Raw genomic sequence first — 20,393 nt, forward strand, 5'->3', positions numbered from 1 at the left:
GCCTAAGAGAAAGCCATCTCTCACCGACACTATGGGCAAGGCTTCTGATCAGCTCTCCAGCAGGCACATGGATACCCAGGCTCTGTGCTCCACATAGAAGCCCAAATAGTCTCCAGAAAAACCAAGCCAGTGATGTCACTTGTCTGGTTTAATGTTTCCAGCACCATTCCATCTCAAAATCAATTCTAATATTTCAAGAGCAGGCACCACCCTCTTTGTAGGTCAAGGGTCCCCATTGCAACATACGTATATTGTGCAGATATGTGTTTTTCTTTTTTCTTTTTTTTAGGTTGAAAAACCACCCTGAATCCATTCTATAGGTAGAACATCAATGGTCAACAGAATGCTTCCTTTCTTCACCATTTTAGTCTCAGGCTACCGTCATCACACACCAACTACTGGGGAGTCTATTGTCTGGGAGACAACACCACCCTATCTGAATACTGCTCAGAAGTGCCAGCCCCAGGAATTACATACAAATCATGTTTACCTCCAAGTGCATCTCATAAAAGGGAAATACTCTGTTTTCTTTGAATTCAGCTTAATTCTTAGGTTTAATACTAAAAACAAAGAAATGTGTCCACTATTCAGTTTGCCTCTTATATTTCATTTCCAAATCATCTACAGGTTAATAGCAAATTAAAAACACTATAGGCTACAGCGTCAGATGGGAATGAGATGGTCATTTACTTTAGTCAAGCAATAACATTCAGCTTAAAGAAGCAAATCAAATTCCTGACCCTTGAGTCCCAGGGAATGGGTAGGGAGAACTGGACAGGGGAAAGCAGGGAGGAGTCAGCTCTGCAGCCAGCTCTGGTTTGGTGTGGACTAGAAAGCGGGTGAGGGGGTGCTTCAGTGAGAAGACCTATAGCTACAGCCTATCAATGCCTGCACAGCAGCTGGGTCCCCCTCAGCTAAGGCAAAGGAAAAATTCTAACAAAGGCATGAAGGACCCATGACCCTTTTGGAAAGCAAACTCAAAGTGGGAGGTATTAACAATTCAGCCACCACCAATGGAGTGCAGCCTACAAAACACTGGTCTGTCCACCCCTTCAAAACCCACTTCCTAACCCACTTCATCACTGTGGAAGAATCCACGTGGTAATTTAAGATCCTCTAACTCTTACAAGAAACTTCACTAAGTGTTTTCCCCACAACAGAAAGACTTAGGAGCAAAGATAAGGCTGTGGAGCATAGTCAGGGAAAAGAAGAGGAAAGGGGGGCCCTTTACTCTTCTCCCCAAACCTCTGTATTCCACACCGAGCGATGCCACTGAGCAAATCAGCAAACTAGGGGGAAAACCCCTTCTCTGCCTATGTAAAATGGATTTGTGTTGAGAAAAATGGTGCTAAACAGCTATTCATGGAGTCAGATGAGAAAAGAGCCCTTTCCGTGTGGGCATGTTAATATTCATACGTACAAATATTAATAGCATAATCAACTAGCCCGAAAGCCTGCATGTCCACAACACAGAACTGGTGGACCCTGAGTCTGCAGCACTAATAGCAACTCTGAGGACTGTCTCTGATGAGCAACAAGGAAGAAGCGCCTAGTGGTGCCGAGCTTTTGTTTTGGACCATTAGAATCCACTGAACTGAAAAGATCAAGCTGTCAGAGTTCATTTTCTTCCCAAATCAACCAAACTGTAGAATAACACAAAATATTTCAATTTACAACATAATTTGTATCTTCAATTTACTTGCAGCTCTGGGAATTTGACAGGTACAATATTAAGTAAAAACCTTTCTCTGAAGTCTTATTGGAAAGGTTAACCACCAAACAGCAAGCTCCAGCACACAGCAGATCCATGGAAATGTACTAGCTACTAGGCCATCAAAAGCATAAAAGGTATTCTTTTCTCACTGCATCATGACATCTGGAATTCATCTTTTGTGGACTCAAATATAAAAAGGTAACACCATTTTATTCCTGAACAACAACTGCTACCAAAGTATTTCAGGTATTTTCAACTGATTCTGTGATGAAGAACATTTCCCATTGACATTCATTCCTTCAGACAGGCAGTTACTTAACCACTGTTTAACAATGAGCAACTACTATGTTCCATGCAAGGTTACTATGCACTGTGCAGCCTCTAAGATGATCAGGAGAGATTTCCCAGAAGTAGCACACCAGACATACATACAAATGTACAGAATTCCATATAAAACAAAGTAAATACCACATAAAAAGATTTTATGCAAGTAAAACTGGCTAGAAAGAATAACAAATCTGTTAATGTTGGATATGAATTACACTAAGTATTATTATAATTCCTTTACACAGTGTATCTGTAGATATATTATGTATATGAATTTAATTTTAAAATTGAAGAATATCACTTTGTTTTACCAAGGAAGGAGACATTATGTACTAATAAATGGTGGTATAATTCCATATTTAGTTTCAAAATGATCTCATTATAAAATATGCATTTCATGGATTCTACCTTGAAAGCATGTTAAAACTTACTACCTGACAGTCACTATCAGGTGAGTACATGCCATTTGTTTTGGTAAAGTCCTCCAAAGGAATTTTGAATGTTAACCAACAAAAGCCCTACCAAAAGAGAGAAAAGGCTAATTACTGAGCAGTGAAACATGCCTGCAACACACATCTGTCCCAAAGCTCTTACCTAGAACACAGAAGAAGGCAAATGTTAGCTGAGAAACACAGACAAGAGGCCTGAGCTGAAGAGAAAATAACATTTAGCATAAATAAATGAAATAGGTAGTAAAGTTAATCAGATATTGAGGAAAAGTGAGTTTGATACATCCTACTATATACTACCAGATTGGCTAAAATAAAGGAAAATCATCTGATGGATTTGAATATTACTAAAAATAATGCTTCAGCAACAGGGACACTCTGTGGTGTGTGTGTGTGTGTGTGTGTGTGTGTGTGTGTGTGTGTGTGTGTGTTTGCGCGCGCGTGCACATGCACACATGCATGCGTGCATGCGAAAGTGTCATAAACCACTTTGGACAAAAGCAGATCTTTCTCTGAAGTCTTGCTGCAGAAGGAAGATGATCCCCTCTATGGAAAACGAAATCACACAGACCTTATGAGAACATGTCATGGAGTGCCTACTAAAAAAGAAAGGAAGGGAGATAAAAAGAGAAAGGGAGGAAGGAAGGAGTGAAGGGAGGAGGAGGGAAGAAAGGAGAGAAGGGAGGAAGGCTCTTTGACAGTGATATGGTTACCAAAATCCAGTGTGATCAATACCACCATAGCAACAGAAGTCTGCACTCACCGAGGGCCAGTCTGTGTCCAGCTCTTCTCTCTTATTATTTCATTGTTCCTTCCCAAGGAGTTTTGTGGATGGCAGCCCGCCACAGCCCCCATCTCATGTGAGGGCATCAGAGCGAGATCAGAGATCAGGAGGACTGAGTGCTAGAGTGCAGTCTGCCACTCCTACCCTGAGTAATGCATGTAACCTACCTAAGCCCAACCTGATCTGCAAACGAAGGAGTCAGACCATCTCTGAGGCCTGCAGTTCTGATGTACTATGATGCAAACAAGACCACAATTTTGTTTATTGGTGCTTCAGAAGAAAGACAGCTGTATGACACTATAGGCTTTCTGAGTCCTGGCACATCAAAAAGCAATTCCAAATGCTACTTCTACAAAAATAATAAGCAACACTGGTTGCTTTAATTGCCTATAAATTAGGTAAAACTTTAATTTGAAGCAAGTGAATTTATAAAAACCAAAAAACTATCTTTCTTTATAATATTATGCATATAAAATATTTTGAATTTAGAAGGAACTACCTGTGCTTCCAATTATTACCTGTGGACAGAATTCTCAGATACAAAGAAATCATGATACAAAATTATCTTCACTGAAATGGAAATGGCCTCAGTCACTGTTTGTTGGACAGTCACTAAAGGTGAGGTTCTGAGCAAAAAGCTCTGCGGATATTACCTTATTTATTTCTTACAATGCCTCAGGAAGCTGAACTTCTGTGTCCAACTTGCACTGAAGAAGCTACAGTTCTGGGTGGATTTCCCAAAAATAGCAAAGCTAACAAGCAAGAAAGAAGGGAAATGAACAGAAACTCGCAATCTCTGGCTTGCTCCGGCTCATAACCTCTGGTGCAAGGTGGCCTCTGGTGGGGGAGGTAGAAGTATGTGGCTTCTCCTCACCCCAAATGCTGCATAAAAGGTCATGCAGGCTGGAAACGAAGCACTCAGAAGAGACACATGCTAATATTTCTACACACATCCTCTCTGCCAGGCACTAGGGATACTCAGGTCAGAGTAACTCCGATGCTCATCTTGCTCCCAACCAATGTCTGTCCCTCAGTAAGCTTGATCCAGGCCCACAAGAACCTTCCATAAACCAGGAAAACCTGGTAGAAGGTCTTGATAAAAATCACCTCCAATGATCAGAAACCACCCTAACAAGTAAAAGTCACTGCTTCCATCTTCAGTGCTTAGCTGCTCTCACTAATTAAAACAGCCACTCTTCTTCAAAGATTGCATGGAAAAGAAGAGTGGGAAAATAGAAGAGAGTCAACACAATGAATAATATGTATTTCTATTAGTTATTTAACTAATCTCTGAATTTGTTTCCATTCATAAAATGAAGATGCTGGTGACACTTTGGGCTAAATGGTTGTTTTTCCATTGATGCTGTGTATGGAAAGATGCTGAGCAGCATCCCTGGGTTCCAACTAATAGACAACAGCAGCCTTCCTTCCCCCAGAGGTATTAAGAAAAATGTGCCTGGACTTGGCTAGTTGTCCTCTAGGGGGCAAAATTGCTTCTGGTTGAGAATTGCCAGAGTGAGATCTAAAATATTGCCTGGCAACCCAGCAAGCCTATTGCCCAGGGTTTTCTTCCTCATGGTCTTGACATAGAACATACTAGAAGGTCTTAGGCTGCAGTTTTCATCTAGTGCAGGGGGGCAGGGATTTACGATGGAAGGACCAGGAGGAGAGCCTTAATGAAATGTTTTTCCTCCATTTTGTTAGGCATTGAGAGATGTTTCATGCATATAATAGAGAGGACACTTGCCTTCATTCCTCATAAAATGAAGTGTGTCCTCCAGCATTAAGTGCCTCAGGACACCAACAGCCACGGCAGCCAGGAGTGCACAATGAGATGCGCACAGTCTGAGAATTCTTAAACAGACTTTGCCCTTTTAAAACTTTCCTCTAACACAGGCATCCCGAAATAAGAGTCCTGCCTGAGAGCTCTTCATCACTGCCATTTCTTTGAGAGTAGTTTGATTTTTCATCTGGGAATTAAATAAAGAGGCAATCTGAATCAACCACACTGTATAAAAAATCTACACTCTGTGCAATAAATTGGTTATAAACAAGCAGGAAATTATGTTTGAATTATAAAGTAAAGAGCAAAAGCATACATGCCATGGAATCACTGTTAAGAAAACTATTAAAAATAATTTATGAAAGCAGCATAAAGATAAACAGAATACCAGAGGTAGCTCGTGGTGATCTGATAGTTCCCATTGCTGGGGAAGTTGTTTCGCTAGAACATCTGTCATCACAGTCAGGCCCAAAAACTGCAGGGGGAGAACTGCCAATGTATTTGCTCCTCAAGAACATTTTTTGAGGATAAAAACCAAATGATGGGCATAGCAAAGTATGGTGCATGGTGGGATTCTTTCTATGCTGGGCCATCCAGAGCCCACGCATGGGTTGAAAACAATAACTGTCTTGAAATCCCGGTAGACAGAGATGGACACAACCTTGAAGGAAGGTCCCCGTGAGTCCCTCTGGGAGATGTGCCAGGAAGATGCACAAGGCCAGTTCGTGTCGCTCTTCCTAGGAAGCAGAACTTATGGTCTCAGTGCCTGGGTCTCTGCACTACAGGATGTCTCAGTTAGGGCATGAGCTGGGCCAAAATGCAAGCATACTGAGCTCTAGGAAAATTGTCATTCCAGAATGTTTTCATTATCCTGACTCTGAATTTGTATTTCTTTAAAGAAAAACAATATGGGTTTTTATTTTTTCCTTTTGCTTATAATATTGTGACAGTGTTTACATCAACAACTGCTGTACACTGTTTCAAAGGAGAAAAGTAATTCTTAGGTGAGCTGAAAAGTGTCGAACTGTTGGATGTGCCAAACTTCCAATAGTAAATCAAGAAAATTTAAATATAGATTAATTAAGTAACAACATCAACTGAAATTCCAGGCTGCAAAGAAAGGGAAAAATGTTGAGAAGTCATAATCTGAGAGTCTCTAGAGCTCTACATGCATTACAGACAGGCTTTCAAGTTACACAAAAATGTTTTAGCCGTGCACCGTTTCATGGGGAGCAGAGGTACTTCTTCAAGGGAAGGCTCATTAGGAAGGAAAACACATTGACCTTCATTCCTAGGCATCCTCAGGCTGTTACTGGGGCCGAGGCCCTTGAGGGTGTGTCCCCAATACAAAAGACCCCACCTCCCTCTCTGCTATCCTAAGCCCTTGGCAAAGTGTTGCCACAGATTGAAATTCTTCCAAAGCCATGAAACAAAATGACAATGCACCTGCAAATCCCCAAACCCTGAGAATTTGCTTTCTGAACACTAGCATGATTTATTCCTAGGAAACCTGGCATCTCTAAGGTAGAATTCCTTTCTAAGGCTTATGGCTTTTTCTTGAATGAACTACATGCCAAATTAACTTTGGCAGAAAGATCAGGGAGCTTGCAGTCCTGGTCGCTGATATATCTGATGGATATTATTTGTGAGGGGGGGTAAATGCACTATACTTAAAAGGAGAGAAATCACTAAGTTACAAAAACAGGAATGGAAAATTTACCTCCTGAAATGTGATTATGTGTGTGTCAATATTTATTATGTATGTTCAGTTGCTGAAAATATTAGGCAATACTTTCATAGATGGAGGGAAATGCTTCCTGGTCAAAAGATGCCTGAATCAGTAGTGAGAGGGGGAGGGAGAGAAGGAGAAGAGGGTGACGGAGGAGGAAGAGAAGGCTACATAGAAAGGAGCCAGACTCTAGTTAAACCATGGTCAAGATAGCAGGATGTAACCTTCTGAACACATCAAAGACAGAACCCTAGGCTATGCCGGGACAGTCTCCACATGGCTACCATTAAAATAAAAAAGTGAATAATACAAGACTAGTTTATTCCTGATTCCAAACATAGTGATACCAGACAAGACATTTAAACTAATGATCTCCAGTACTCATGCGGTGGGCAACTAGACAAGACAAAATGAAACAGGTCAATGAAACCCATTTCATTTCATATGCTAGTATTTCAGACAGGCCCAGTTAAAACCAACTATCACTACAGCCAAAATGCTGACTGGGGACATCATACACACGTCAAAATGAAAAAAAAAAAATCTCTTCCATTTCCTGAGGACAGAAATTTGAGCTTCCAACTGATACCTTTTCTATGGTACAACCCACTTGAGGGTTCACAGGTGATGATCTATATCATGAACTGTCAGTCTCTTCTGAGGAGGGACAAGGATACTTCTCACCATCTCAAGAAAATTTTGTGACTGTCTTATTTTCCTGTTTTGCTTTATCTTCCAGTCAGCTGTAAGTATTTTAGCTTTTAGAAAGCTCCATGTTTTCACTGATTTTACATGCTCTATTTTGTATGCAAGTTCCACAAGTCCTTACTTGCAAAACATAGTAAGCTGTCTATGTAAGCATGTAGGATATAAACCACAAATTATAAAATTATTCTCCCTTAGGTCTCAACACAACCAGAAAAGACTGGTTAGTCTATGACACAAACTTACACTGATAGAGAATAACCCTCGATAATGAATGAAAATCACAGTGACAATCTACAATCATTCTGAGGAAGTGAACATGTTCCTTTCACTTATTTTCATCCTCAAAGAGGAAAACACTGTGTGCAGAAGGCCAACAGAGAATCTGAATTGTGGTAGTTAAATTTCTAAAAATCCTGTTGCAAGTCTGTATGGTTGACAAACATGGCAAAAACATTTTTACTTGAAAAAAAAAACTTTTTTTACTTGATATGCAGTCAAAATGAACATTTAAGTCTATTTCTAAAAATATGAGAAATTACATTCATTGCTGCCTTTCTTCTCACCCAAGAAATGTTCGAGAAATGCCCTTCTTAAGCAAAATTAAAACAGTTAATAACACATACTGTTCTGGAAGGGAAAAAAATGAATTGAGTCAGTCTGATAGACTGATTTTCTATCAGGTCTGAAAACTTTAGTGGGGGGATTACTACTGTGCAGACTGTACCCTGCTAGGGTGAACCAGAAGCCTAAGACTAGAGGAGAAATAGACATTCAACCAAATGGTCACATTCCTGTTACAGCTGAGGACACCACCACAGCCAGAGTGCTACTGCAGGACTGTGCTACAAACACAAGAAATAGGTAGCATGAGGCCCAGGACAGATGCCAGCACTCTGCTGCTGACAGGGGAGGTCTGTGCTTCATTACAGCCTCAGCTCTTTATGGGGACTTCATATTCACAGACATCCAGGAAGACTGATAAAGCACTTGTATTTTTTCCTTAAGGATAAAGTCTGTAGTTTATTTAGAAATTGAAATGCAACAATTATTTTTTTCAATTACGTATCTAGCTGAAAAGAAACTGTAGTAACTGGAGTTAGTAAACACATTTGGTTTATAAAATTGTAATGAGCAATATTCATTAAAGAGTAACTCCAGATAAAATAAGCAATTAAAATGCCCATTTCTTTAGTTTCTCTGGACGCTAACTATCCAATCTATCAAGAGTCTAGAAACAGGATTAAACCAGGTTTTACAGTTTCAAACATACTTTCTATTTCTTATTGCCAAAAATTAAAACTGTCAGTTATGAAAACCATATCAAACCTAAAAATCTAAATTTTTTAATTTTGAGAAATCAAAACTATCACATTGATTCTAAGTGCTCTTTGTTAATTGAAGTGTATATATAAAAGTAAAATATAATTAAGCTTTAAAACATAGAATATACATTTTGTGTAAGCATTATGTTCTTGGGAATGTAATCTACAGAACATATTTTACCAAAACTTCAAAACCTTGTTACTTGCACATGAAAAAATCATAAAAAATAACTAGGTACAAATGTACAAAGAAATTGATACCAATACACATACTTCTACAGAGACTGCTTTGACAGTTGTGTACATTGGTAAAGGTTTTGAAAGTATGCATATTTTAAAAGTAATTAGGCTTCTAAATAGTGGAGTCTTAGACTATCAGATTTTTATTTTTTTCTTAAAAAAAAACCCACGTCAATGTAATGCAAAATGAAAATCAAGAGTATATTCATTCTTTTTAGAAGATGATTTCCCCCCCATAGGACAAACTAATTTAAGCCATAATCTCTTGACATTTAAACTTTTAAATTCAGTCTGTAAAGTATAATCAGATTCCCTGCTGAGGTTCAATGACTTACAAATGGTATGAGTAAATTTCACATAATTACTAATCTCCCAAGAATGTACAATGTTATTTAGGAAACAAATGTACAAAAGTATTTATTTATTTATTTAAAGAAATTTTTTTGGTCCTTTTTAACTTGTTTAGGAGGAATAGCAAGTTTCTGATCTAAAACAAGTAACTCAATGCTTCTAGAAAGGTGACAACATGAAAGGCAGTTCAAAGAACGCTGACTAACCAAACAAAATGCAGTTATTGGATTATCTTGCTATTTCTATCAGCTTAACTTGTTAGAACGCATCGCTCTTAAATCTGCACAGCACTCCATTTTACACAAAGTAATCCCACTCTTGATGTATCTGTTCTAAAGTGCCAGTATTATTTATACTTCTTTTAAAAACTGAAAGTCTAGCCAGTTGTGGCATCCAGTGAAGATGTCATCCCTGCTCTGCTATCATTTACATTCACCAAGGGGAATTCTGAAAACTCAACACTTGTCCCTGGTCCCCGAAGGTCCACCTGTCCATAGGCAGTGCTAAACTGAGTAGCTATTCCAGCTCTAGACCCATGACGTGGAGCATGGAAGGGCTGTTCAAATGAGCTCCTTTGGTAGGCTTGGTGGGCAGGCTGAGCCTCAGCTTTCTTCTGACAAATCACTTGATCCAACAAGTCCCGCGTGGATGTGGGAGAAGCATGATTGTCTCATCACCTGAAAGGGGACGTGAGTGCCATGGGATTTATCTGGAGTTGTTCTTAGTGGAGAATTCACCCCTGATCGAAAGCCACTGACTGAGAGGCATGGCTGCATTGAATTGTTTGTCTATGGAAGACAATGCTGGCTGATTTGGAAGGGTCTGGTATCAGTCACAAAGACAAGGATCGGGCGATTCAAATAGGCATCGTTTTGTCTAGTTCTGTCCAAAGCCTGTTGCAGAACTTTGAGTATTCTTGCAATATGTTGGCTTTATCTGACAAAGATGCTTGGGAGCTGGATCCAACGTTCTCTGATGGGGTGACCTTGCGTACTTCTGAAGAATGTATTGATATGCTAGATGTCACTTCAGTGGCTGCAACACTGAAAGAGATCTCATGCCATCCATTAGCTTTATGAGAATAATGATCCAGCAGAGTGTGCAGTACCTCCTCTGGAATAACACTTTTGTCATGATTACTCTTAATCTCCACGTTTAGTGCATGTGAATCTAGTATGGACGCTGTGGTATTTTCATCAGTAACACTTGCCACAGCTGCTGTTACAAAAGGCTGGGAAGCTATGGTGCCCACACTCAGTGCATACTCTCCGCTGCTGTTTCTTGCTGCTTGAAGTTACCACTTCTTCTTCAGAAACTGCACGGCATCATCACAATCAGTACTACTGGGTACAGGTTTACTGGGCCTCTCTTACAAATTCAAAACCTGATCAATGTCAGCATCGCCTCTGAGTCCGACAAAGCTTGTTTATCCACAAGCTCACATGAATACTTTGAAATTTTGCTCTCTTCATATGTAGATAAAGGTGATATGGTTTGATTTTGCTCCAGTGGCTCTTTCAGACTTCTCTTACTATTTATTAATGCTTTTGAGAGCCAGGTTCAGTGGGTTGTATTTTCCTGATGCACCTTCAAGATGAGATCCTCCTACTGAAGAGTGTGGCATTTCAACAGCATATTCTGCTACTGTATACTCATCTTTTACTCTAGTATTTGAAAATAAAGAGACAAGTAATCATTTTTGTCTTTCTTCAGGTCAGACTTGTCCACAGCACTCTCTCTGTCCATTCCAGATGATTCCTTTTCAGCTTTCTGCCTTTTCTTTTTTGGCAGTGAGTTATCTTTTGGTGATGTAGGAAAGCCAGAATCTTTCTCACATGTCAGAAGGCCACCTTTGCTGGCACATCTGTTTAATTTTTTGTCCTGATTTTCATGGCACATACATTTATGTTTCAATACACGATCTGTTCTGGAAAAATACTGTAAATTCACACTGGTAAGGTTTTTCTCCACCATGAGTTCTCCTATGCCTCTCCATATGAGATTTTTGTATGAATGAATCTCATACCACATGTATCATGAAAAATGGTCTTTCGCTGGTGTGAATCTTCTTATGTCTGTAGCAGGTAGTTCTGTATGAAGCGCATGTCACATTGACTACATTGAAATGGTTTTTTGCCTATGTGAATGAAAGCACGTCTCTGTGCATGATAGTTTGTTCTAAAGGCAGCATGGCAGTGCTCACAAACATGAGATTTAGGGGTTTTCAAACCAAGTGATCCATCCTCACTTATTGTAAGGAGTTTTGCAAGAGAACGTTGCTTCCGCTTCTCCTTTTTCTGTAAGTCTACTGGCTCTCTGATTTGTTTTTGTCTCTCATCAGCTGCTCAGATACATCAGTAAAAAGTAATTTCCTGCTTTACACTTATCTTGGAAGTGATGTTTACCGAACACAACTACACACTAGGCTGAGGATGAGATGAAAACAAAAAGACTGTAGAAGCTGTGGGCTAGCACGGCTTTCCTCATGCCAGTCTCCCCTGTGTCCTCCAGGGTGTACTTTCATCTTGCTTTTTCCTCTTTTACTCAGCCCAAGCACTCTGCAGGGCGTTTCTCCCTCATTCTTCACTGTTATTTTTTCAAATAAATTCTGTCACAAAGGATGGACAGACGGACAGACGGATGGACGGAAGGAAAGAAGGAGAGAGGGAGGGAGGGAGGGAGGGAGGAAGGAAGGAAGGAAAGGAGAGAAAGGAAAAGGGGAGGGGAGGGGAGGAGGGCAGCAATAAAGCCCTTCTGATGCTAACACACACACTTTTACTATTTCTGAACTATGCTTATCTTAAATGTCATACTGCCATCTGGTAACAGCATCTCCTAGAGTGGAGTTATAATGTCAGGCCACTGCCAATCAGTCATTATCGTGAAAGCAGCAGCCAAGCAACGCTGTCCTGTGGGGCATTCATTCAGTCCTATGTCTTGGATTCTTGATTTACAAGTTGCTGCACCTAACCTAATGGATGCTGTCTTTAATTACATTTTACAAGCCCCATGTATTGAGGAACAGCATGTTCATGGAGACAAAGGTGAACAAGCACACAAATATTTAAGAGACCATAGAGGGTTACTGCAATTTCTAAGCCAGGGGTGGCAAAACCACATGTCCAGTTCTGCCAATAAAACTTAAACACAGACTACAAAACCTTTGGGGAATTGCAGTAATTTTACTGAGGCAAGAGAGTCTCTCTGATTCATGACACCAAAGTGAAGTAGGCATGGCTGGCATCATGGATATTGCTAACCTATTCAGTCACAGGCAGAAAAAGGAAAACCATAAAGGACATAGAAACACCATTGTAAAGTATCCATGAAATATCTATAGGAAAATTGTTTTTCACAATATTAGTGAGATTTTTGTTCTTCCAGACATGCACAGGAGGACTAGAATACCACTTCTAAACATGCTTATGGTAGAAAAAGAAAAGCAGCCATGTTGTGGTTTCTGTGCTCAAAATTTACTCAGGTAAGAGATAAGCTTTGTGGAAAAGTTAAAGACATTATAATAAAAAGCCCCTAACACTCTCTTAGGGAAAAAGAAGGCATACCTGAGACAGAGAGCCTGGGAACAAGGTGTGCTTGGGGCTTGGCCCTAGGATAGTTGGCATCAGTTTAAATACCAGTCATACCACATTAGCTGTGTATCTTTTGACAAATTATGAACCTTTAAGCCTCAGTTGCCTCACGTGTAAAATGGGCTCACAAAAGGCTGTCCTAGAGGGAGGGTGAAGGTGTCAAGGACACTATCACTATGTAGTACATAACCCTGTGGCAGGCCTGGCACACAGACAGCCTGTCACATGTGGTCCATCACCGGAGTCCCAGAACCACGCCTGTAGCACATCACAAAGAGCGAATGCATCACATGAAACATGAAATATATTCATCCATCTCAAATTGGCAATTAAGCAAAGATGTTAAACACCTAAAGGTCACTAAACCAGCTCTACCCAAATGGTTTATTCCACAGAAGGGCACCATTTGAGGGTCAGAGGATAGAAGATTAAAAATTACATTTACTCATCCTTTGATTCATGTCTAAAACACCTTCCTGGTTACTCTTTTACAGTTCATGTTGACATGGGGACTTCTTGTTCTTGTGGAGTGTGTCAACTGTGAAGGATGTGGGTTTGCTTTTGTTTCTAAGGATCAGAATCTCTGAAAACAGAAGTGCTTTCACTTAGAACCAATGCGCTTACTCAGAGGTGCACACACACACACACACAATGCATGCACAAGCACACACACACACATCTGCACATGCATAAACACACACACTAGATGCACACATGACTTATCCATGAAGCACCAAGGAGGAAATGTTGCTGGACCACTTGGTCTTGAATTTGTGATTAGACAGTTCAGGGTACATTTTATGTAAAATATATCAAGCACTATGGTGACTTGATGTTCAAATGGCTTCCCTTATCAAGATGTCTTTCAGGGCTGCAGCCTCTGTACATAATGAATAAGAAGACACAGAGGACACCGTTGATCCAGACTATACCACCTTACACACAAAGTTTGGACTTTGAAGTCTTAATTGTACCAACTGTAAGAGGACACTGAGCAATCTGTGACCTATCTGCATACAGCTCCCTTTTCCCCAAAGCAAAAAGCCTGCCTTTCTAGGCCTGAGAAGCAGGGGCTTTGGTCCAGGAGGCGCCATATCAATCTGTTGTCACAGCACCTGAAGCTTTTCAAGTGGTCATGCTGGAGGAGGTACCTATTGGGCAGGGAGGAGATGATTCTGTCTGAAGCCAATTCACAATGCCAGAGAATATAAGGCAGACCATCTCTCTGCCCAAGAAACAGGAGCACAATCCAGAAAAAGATGGACAGGATCCCTGGAACAGAAATCCTGCCTAAAACACTCCCAGGTTGGAGCCAAAGACCATGTTTGCCGATCATGTGAAGTGCTGAAACAGCCCAGATAGAGCTCAGGGTTAGAGGAGGGAGGGACTGTACTGAGTAGCAGCAAGAGGTACTGACACAACCAGGATGTGAAACCTACAAACAGGCTTTTCTCCATCATAAAACATCATATAAATCAGTAAATGGAGTGCTCATCTTCAACAGGATGACAGTTCACTTTGGTGGGAATCCTCAATGTAGGGGCACCGTGAAATACAACAAATGTTTGGGAACAGTAACTCCAGGGGTGTGGAACTGACAACCTGAGCACCAGGATATGGGTACTCCACGTGGAAGACCCCAGAAATCAAGTCTACACATGCAGTTAGGAGGCAGAATGTGGAGCCCACACCCTTGCTTCCCCATGCTATGCTCAGAGCTTCTTCATAGGGCATCCAGCAGCGGTGCCAACACAATGAGATTTGTGCTTCCAGGAGAGTAGGTTGTCTGTTATTGCTACTGATTTCTTTGTTTTCATGTGTGAAAAAGTAGTTCATTAAATATACTTCCGTAGCACTTCGCAGTAATTCTTAATTGCCAATCCCAAAAGGAAAAACTAACAGAGAAAGAAGAAGCAGATACCAGTGAATAAAGTTGCTCATTTTCTAGATGAGAATTCAAACACTAAGGAAAAGCCCCCTGTGTAATTTAAAGATCCACAGCCACTGGAAAGGTGAGAAGCAGAGACCAGAAGCCTGGTCTGCTCCCCAGGGCAGGCCTGAATCTCTAGCAATGCCCAACCCTCCTCAACGTCCTCACTTTGTAGTCTTAGGTACTGTTTTCATATTAACGGGGTATCCAGTCCCAGCAACATCTGGCTTAGGGTGGACAATGCTCCTTCATGCTTAGCCCTGATGGAGGCCTGCTAAGAATCCTGCAGCTTGTGGAACTCAAGGCCAGTTTCATCCCTGATGTCACCGGAGATGCCAAGGGAAAGGTCATTGCTGCTATGGATTTATATATGGGGTGGACAAAATGGATAAAAAGAGACAAAGCTATTAGGGAAATACACATTTAACAATACCAAGATAAACACTACAGACCTATAGAAAATTGATGACTACAAAGGCTCCTTGTGGATCAAATGTACCTTTCTTACTCTGATGGTCAGAATATGGAATGGTACGGCCACAGTTTGACAGTTTCTTATAAAACTTAATGTACAATCACCATACAGATTTATTTGCAGTCCTAAGCATTTATGTGACAGAAAAAAAAAGGCTTGTGTTTACTCAAAAACCTATGCATGGATGTTTGTAGCACCGTTACTCATAACAGCTCTAAACATCGCTCAAGAGGAAAATGTTTAAGCAAACTGTGGCCAATCTACACCACAGAATACTACTCAGAAATGAAAAGGAAGAAACTATAAATATGTGCACCAATCTCAGTCAGATTCTAGGAAATTAAGTGGTGCACAGAAAGACAATGTCAAAAAATTATATACTACAAAACTGCACTAATATAACATTTTTAAATTGAGAAACATTTTAGAAAAAGAGAACAAATTAGTGATTGCCAGGGATCGATGCCATTAAAGGGGAAAGGTAAATGTGATTATAGCGGGGTAAGAAAGGGGACTTGTGCAGTGACAGAACTGCACAGTAGCTTGCCTGCAGCAGTAGACTCGAGAACACAACATTATAGAACTGAACACAGAAACTAAAGAGTACAGATCAGTGCACTGTCCATTCCCTGGTTATGCTACAGTATTGTAGTTCTGTAATGTGATCACAGAGGAACACTGGATAAAGTTTATGCAAGATATTTCCTTTCTTTCTATTAAGTACTTTGGGAAATCTATAATTATTTCATAAAATGTGATAATGAAAAAGAAAAGCAGCAGATAAGACATTTCTCCCCCAAACCCTTATACAATTGACAAGTCTATGATCACTGTTGGAGCTTACAGAACTATAAAACCCATAGAACTAGAATGTTAACCAACAGCCTACACAGGGAGATGATAAGCAAAGCACAAACTGAATATTTCATAAGTATGGAGAAAATGCTCATGATTTTTTAAAAAATCTGAAATAAGCAAAATGCAAACCCTTTTAAAAGTCTCACATACAGCAGAAAACCACTATGGCTAATAAAAATGTGTCTAAAGAAGATGGTATGTTGATGGGGAACAGTACCTCTCTGCTGTAACTAGGACTAAGGACGCTTACTGTACTGATTCGGGCTGCTTCTCTCCCAGAACACAGCCCATACGCCTAATTCTGCTCTGCATTAGCATAGGGAAATCCTAGAGACCTCCAGTTCCCTGGCAACCATCTGCTCACTGAAGGCGATGAAGCCCTGTGACGGTGTCACCTCTGCACCCAGGTCACATCATGGCTCCCACTAGAGATGAATGAGGTGAGAGCTGGTCGCTCGCACTTACTTGTTCTGTACCATGTTCATTATCACCCAGTCGAAGGGGTAGACATTCTTCCCAATGAGATTTTTAAACATGATGAATGTTTCCATCAGAAAATCCTGAAATAAAAAATACAATGTTGGAAAAAGTCCACACAGAAAAAGGTAAAAAAATAGCCTCCCCCCAAGAAAGCATGGCGATGTGATTATAGAAGACACAATTATTTTTAGCTGAATGAAAACATTCTAAAACCTAATGAAGATGTATTCACAGGAGCTGTGTATTAGTTCCGTCTTTGTGTCTGTCTAGGTACTGCTTGTCTGAGATGGCTCCTTCCGGGGTATATTTTAAAATAGTCCCTGGGTATGTCTTTCTAACAGTAAAAAAAAAAAAAAAAAAAAAAAAGAGAGAGAGAGAGAGAGAGAGAAAGTAAGAAGGAAGGAAGGAGAGAGGAAAAAAGGAAGAAAGAAAGAGGGAAAGGGAGAAAGGGGGCGAAAGGAAGGAAGGGAAAGAGAGAAAACAAAAGAAGGTATATACAAAGGTTGCAATATGCATTCATATCCTTTCTGCTTATAGGGAAACATGATTTTCATAACCCTAACAGGCAGAGAGACTGTAGTTTTTTAATTATTTACTTTCAATCCATTTGTCATTATGAATAGTCCCCATCATGTTGAATGTGATAGTACTAACCATTCCTGTTTCTTATGTAATTAAAAAGAAAAAGGCAGATCTTAGCCATCTGCACATACACAGCATGATATAAACCATGTGAACATGAGGCTTCTTTGTCACACTCTTCAAATGTGGTAGCTCCAACTCCCTGAGGGACTCAGTAGGGCTCTCTCTGGCTTCTCACAGATGATTTTTCTGTAATCCCCAGGTCAACTGAAAGGGCAGTAGGGTTCAGTGGATGCCTTGCTGCCCCACCTCTGTCCAGGCAGGTAAGAATGATCATTGCATCAGCAAGGGATGCCTTTTCCTAGGGGCTCCCTGTGTGCCTGTGGAAATTAGGGGAACCTCCTATTTGTGAGGTCTGGGCTCTTATTCTGTGCTAACCTGGTGAAGTTAAGTAATTGTCCTGAAAAATACAAATCTCTAGTAGACCTATGTATACTCAAGGCCTGAGGTGGAAGAGAAAAGCAATAAAACTGACTTAGAAAAATGAGTCCGTGATCACAGGTTACCAAATGAGTGGATATTTCTCATTTATTTAATCTATTGAATCATAATTAGGTGCAATGGCTGTGAAGGCCAAAGTGGTGAATGGAATTTAAGCAGTCAGGAAAACAATTACCAGGGCAAAGTTTGCACCAACACCCATTGCAAAGAAGTACAAGTTAAATTTGATGACAATGAGGTGATTTTTAAATTTCATGTATTTCCTCTGCAATCTTAATAGCCAGGCAAGATTGTTGGAAATCGTATGTGCTAGGGAGGGGTTTGCTGTGAGGACCACAGATAAAACTCAGGGAGCAATGGATCCTGATTATCATTTTACAATAGAGGTCTCCAGACCAGGAAAGGAGTTTAAGAACGTGTGTCAGCAGAGAAAATTGGTGCAGAGGCCAAAATTGCCCTCCAAACTCTGCCCATGAGGCCTGCAACCTTCAGACCTGAGAAGCAGGAGCATCCTGGGTGGATGGACTAGCTTCTTTGCCCAGTTTAGTCATCTAGGGAATTCATATTTCCCTATTTAGTTTCCCTACTTTCACAAGAGCTTCCCATTTTGATGACCAGGCTGCACATTTCACCTGCTGTGTGCTGTAATTTGGGCACAATTTCTATTTGCATAGAATATCTGGCTTTCTTGCTAATCATTCCTTGAAGCTTAATAATTGAGATGCAGGGTCTGTTTTTCATCATTCTAGAAGAGAAGCATTTTTACCCAGCTCCTTTTCTTCTCTGGGAGACAGTCCCATACTTCATTAGCATGGCTCAGCTGTTAAATTTGGGGACTCTGCTGATCAAACAAAATGCTGCACAGAGTGGGAGATGAGATTTTGCAAGGCTTCCTTGTCAGGCTGCATGATTCACTAGCCATGGTGGTCCAAACAACTGTATTTGCCCTGCATAGTTGATGAGGCTTCACAGACTGTTACATTGAAGTCTTCAATACAACAAGAGATATTTTTGTAGAAGTTTTCATCATTTCACATAAAGTCATTTTATTCCTGTTGAATACATAAGTTTGACTATGCACAGGGCTTCTTATATAACAACCAGGCAACTCTAACAATAACCATCAGTGCATTCCAGAGGCAAATTCTTCTTACCAGAAATCTATCTGCTTCTCTCCGTCCCTAACCTCATCAATTCAGAGAAATGTTCTTGCACCTGGACTGCAATGGGGGACTCCAAACCTATCTACTTATGTCCATTCGTGACCTCTTTATCCCCTCACTTAATCCAGAGGGATCATTGCAATTACAAATCAAATAAAGTTTCCATGTTCTCCCCCAATCTTGCACTTAAACCACATCTACAATGGCTTCCCAATTCTCTTAGACTGAAGATAAAATCTTGATGGTCAGAATAAGGACATCACCATGCTGCTATTCCTATGCCAAAGGAATAACATTTACAGATCTAGAATATCAACAGATTTTCCCACCCATCTGATGAAAGACTTTTGGGGAATAAGTTCTCTGTCAACTTTCTGTGGGTATCAGCTTCACTCAAAACATTACTTAAAAATTGCAAAGAGGAGGTATGTATCTCCACAATGGAGTCATCTGGCAGTTACCACATTTTAACTCAGTGGTCAAATAGCACCTAGGGTCAGCATGCTGTTCTCAGCCTCCTAATGGGACAGAAGGAAGCACTCAACACCAATTCTGAAACACTCTTGCCAAAAAGTTGAGCTTGATTTTTGGGCAAACTTCTGATTTGCAGGACAGAGGAAGAAGAGGTGGGTTAAAAAAAAAAAAAGAAAAGTTGAAAGCTATAACAGGGCAGTACTCAAAAGAATCCAGCATGAGGGATAGTCTGCCAAGCTCTTACTTGGTCTCACCAAAAAAGAAACTATAAACAAGTAACGCCATGAAGAGAAGAAAGCAAGGTAAAGGGTTTATTCTAGAAGAAGAAAAGTACAGAGACGTAAGCCTAACTCAGCAGGAAAACTGAGGCTGACTTAAGGAACCTGCCAATGAAAGACAGTGGAAGAAGGAAGAAAGGGGGGAAAGCTGAAGAGCGGACAGTTGCCCCTTCAGTGAAGCAGTAAGACCGCTGAAGAATGTTCTCATTCTCAGAGATGTTTGCTGAGCCGCTTAGAGAGGATCTGAATGCCTCTCATTTTCATAGGGGATTTGCTGTGTAGACAGAGACTACAGAAAAGAAGCACTTATGCCAGAGTGCTTGTAACTGACCAACTCAGCAGACAGGAGTAACTGTTTGCCTGGTACGGCTCATTCATCTTTCCTGTACATTTGAATTTTTTCATGATGAACAGGGCAAAAAAACACAAGTAATACCTGGGAAATATGAATAAGGTCAGTGGAATATATTAATGTCAAAATTCTAGTTTTGGCATTGTGTTAATTTGTAAGGTTTTGCTGTTGAGAAAAACTGGGGTAAAGGGTACACAGAACTCTGCTATTTCCTATAGATGCATGTCAAACTCTAGAATGATCTCAAAATAAGAAGTTCACTTAAAAAAAAAAATGAGTTGGATATAGTAGCACATTTCTGTA

At 40.4% G+C, this 20,393-nt stretch overlaps 1 protein-coding gene and 1 pseudogene across 1 annotated transcript in view; both read right to left on the reverse strand.

The window, feature by feature from the left end:
• The window catches only part of Dock1 (dedicator of cytokinesis 1), a 523,445-nt gene that overhangs the window by 183,706 nt on the left and 319,346 nt on the right, over positions 1-20,393 (reverse strand). Inside the window, exon 31 of the mRNA XM_033761232.1 lies at positions 16,726-16,820. Coding sequence (XP_033617123.1) covers positions 16,726-16,820 — 95 coding nt within the window. The remainder of the gene's footprint in view (positions 1-16,725; positions 16,821-20,393) is intronic.
• LOC104860220 lies at positions 9,769-16,551 on the reverse strand (annotated as a pseudogene).

This window comes from Fukomys damarensis, unplaced genomic scaffold (assembly GCF_012274545.1).
Source record: "Fukomys damarensis isolate Sample0158 unplaced genomic scaffold, DMR_v1.0_HiC HiC_scaffold_8, whole genome shotgun sequence".
Classification (NCBI taxonomy): Eukaryota; Metazoa; Chordata; class Mammalia; order Rodentia; family Bathyergidae; genus Fukomys; species Fukomys damarensis.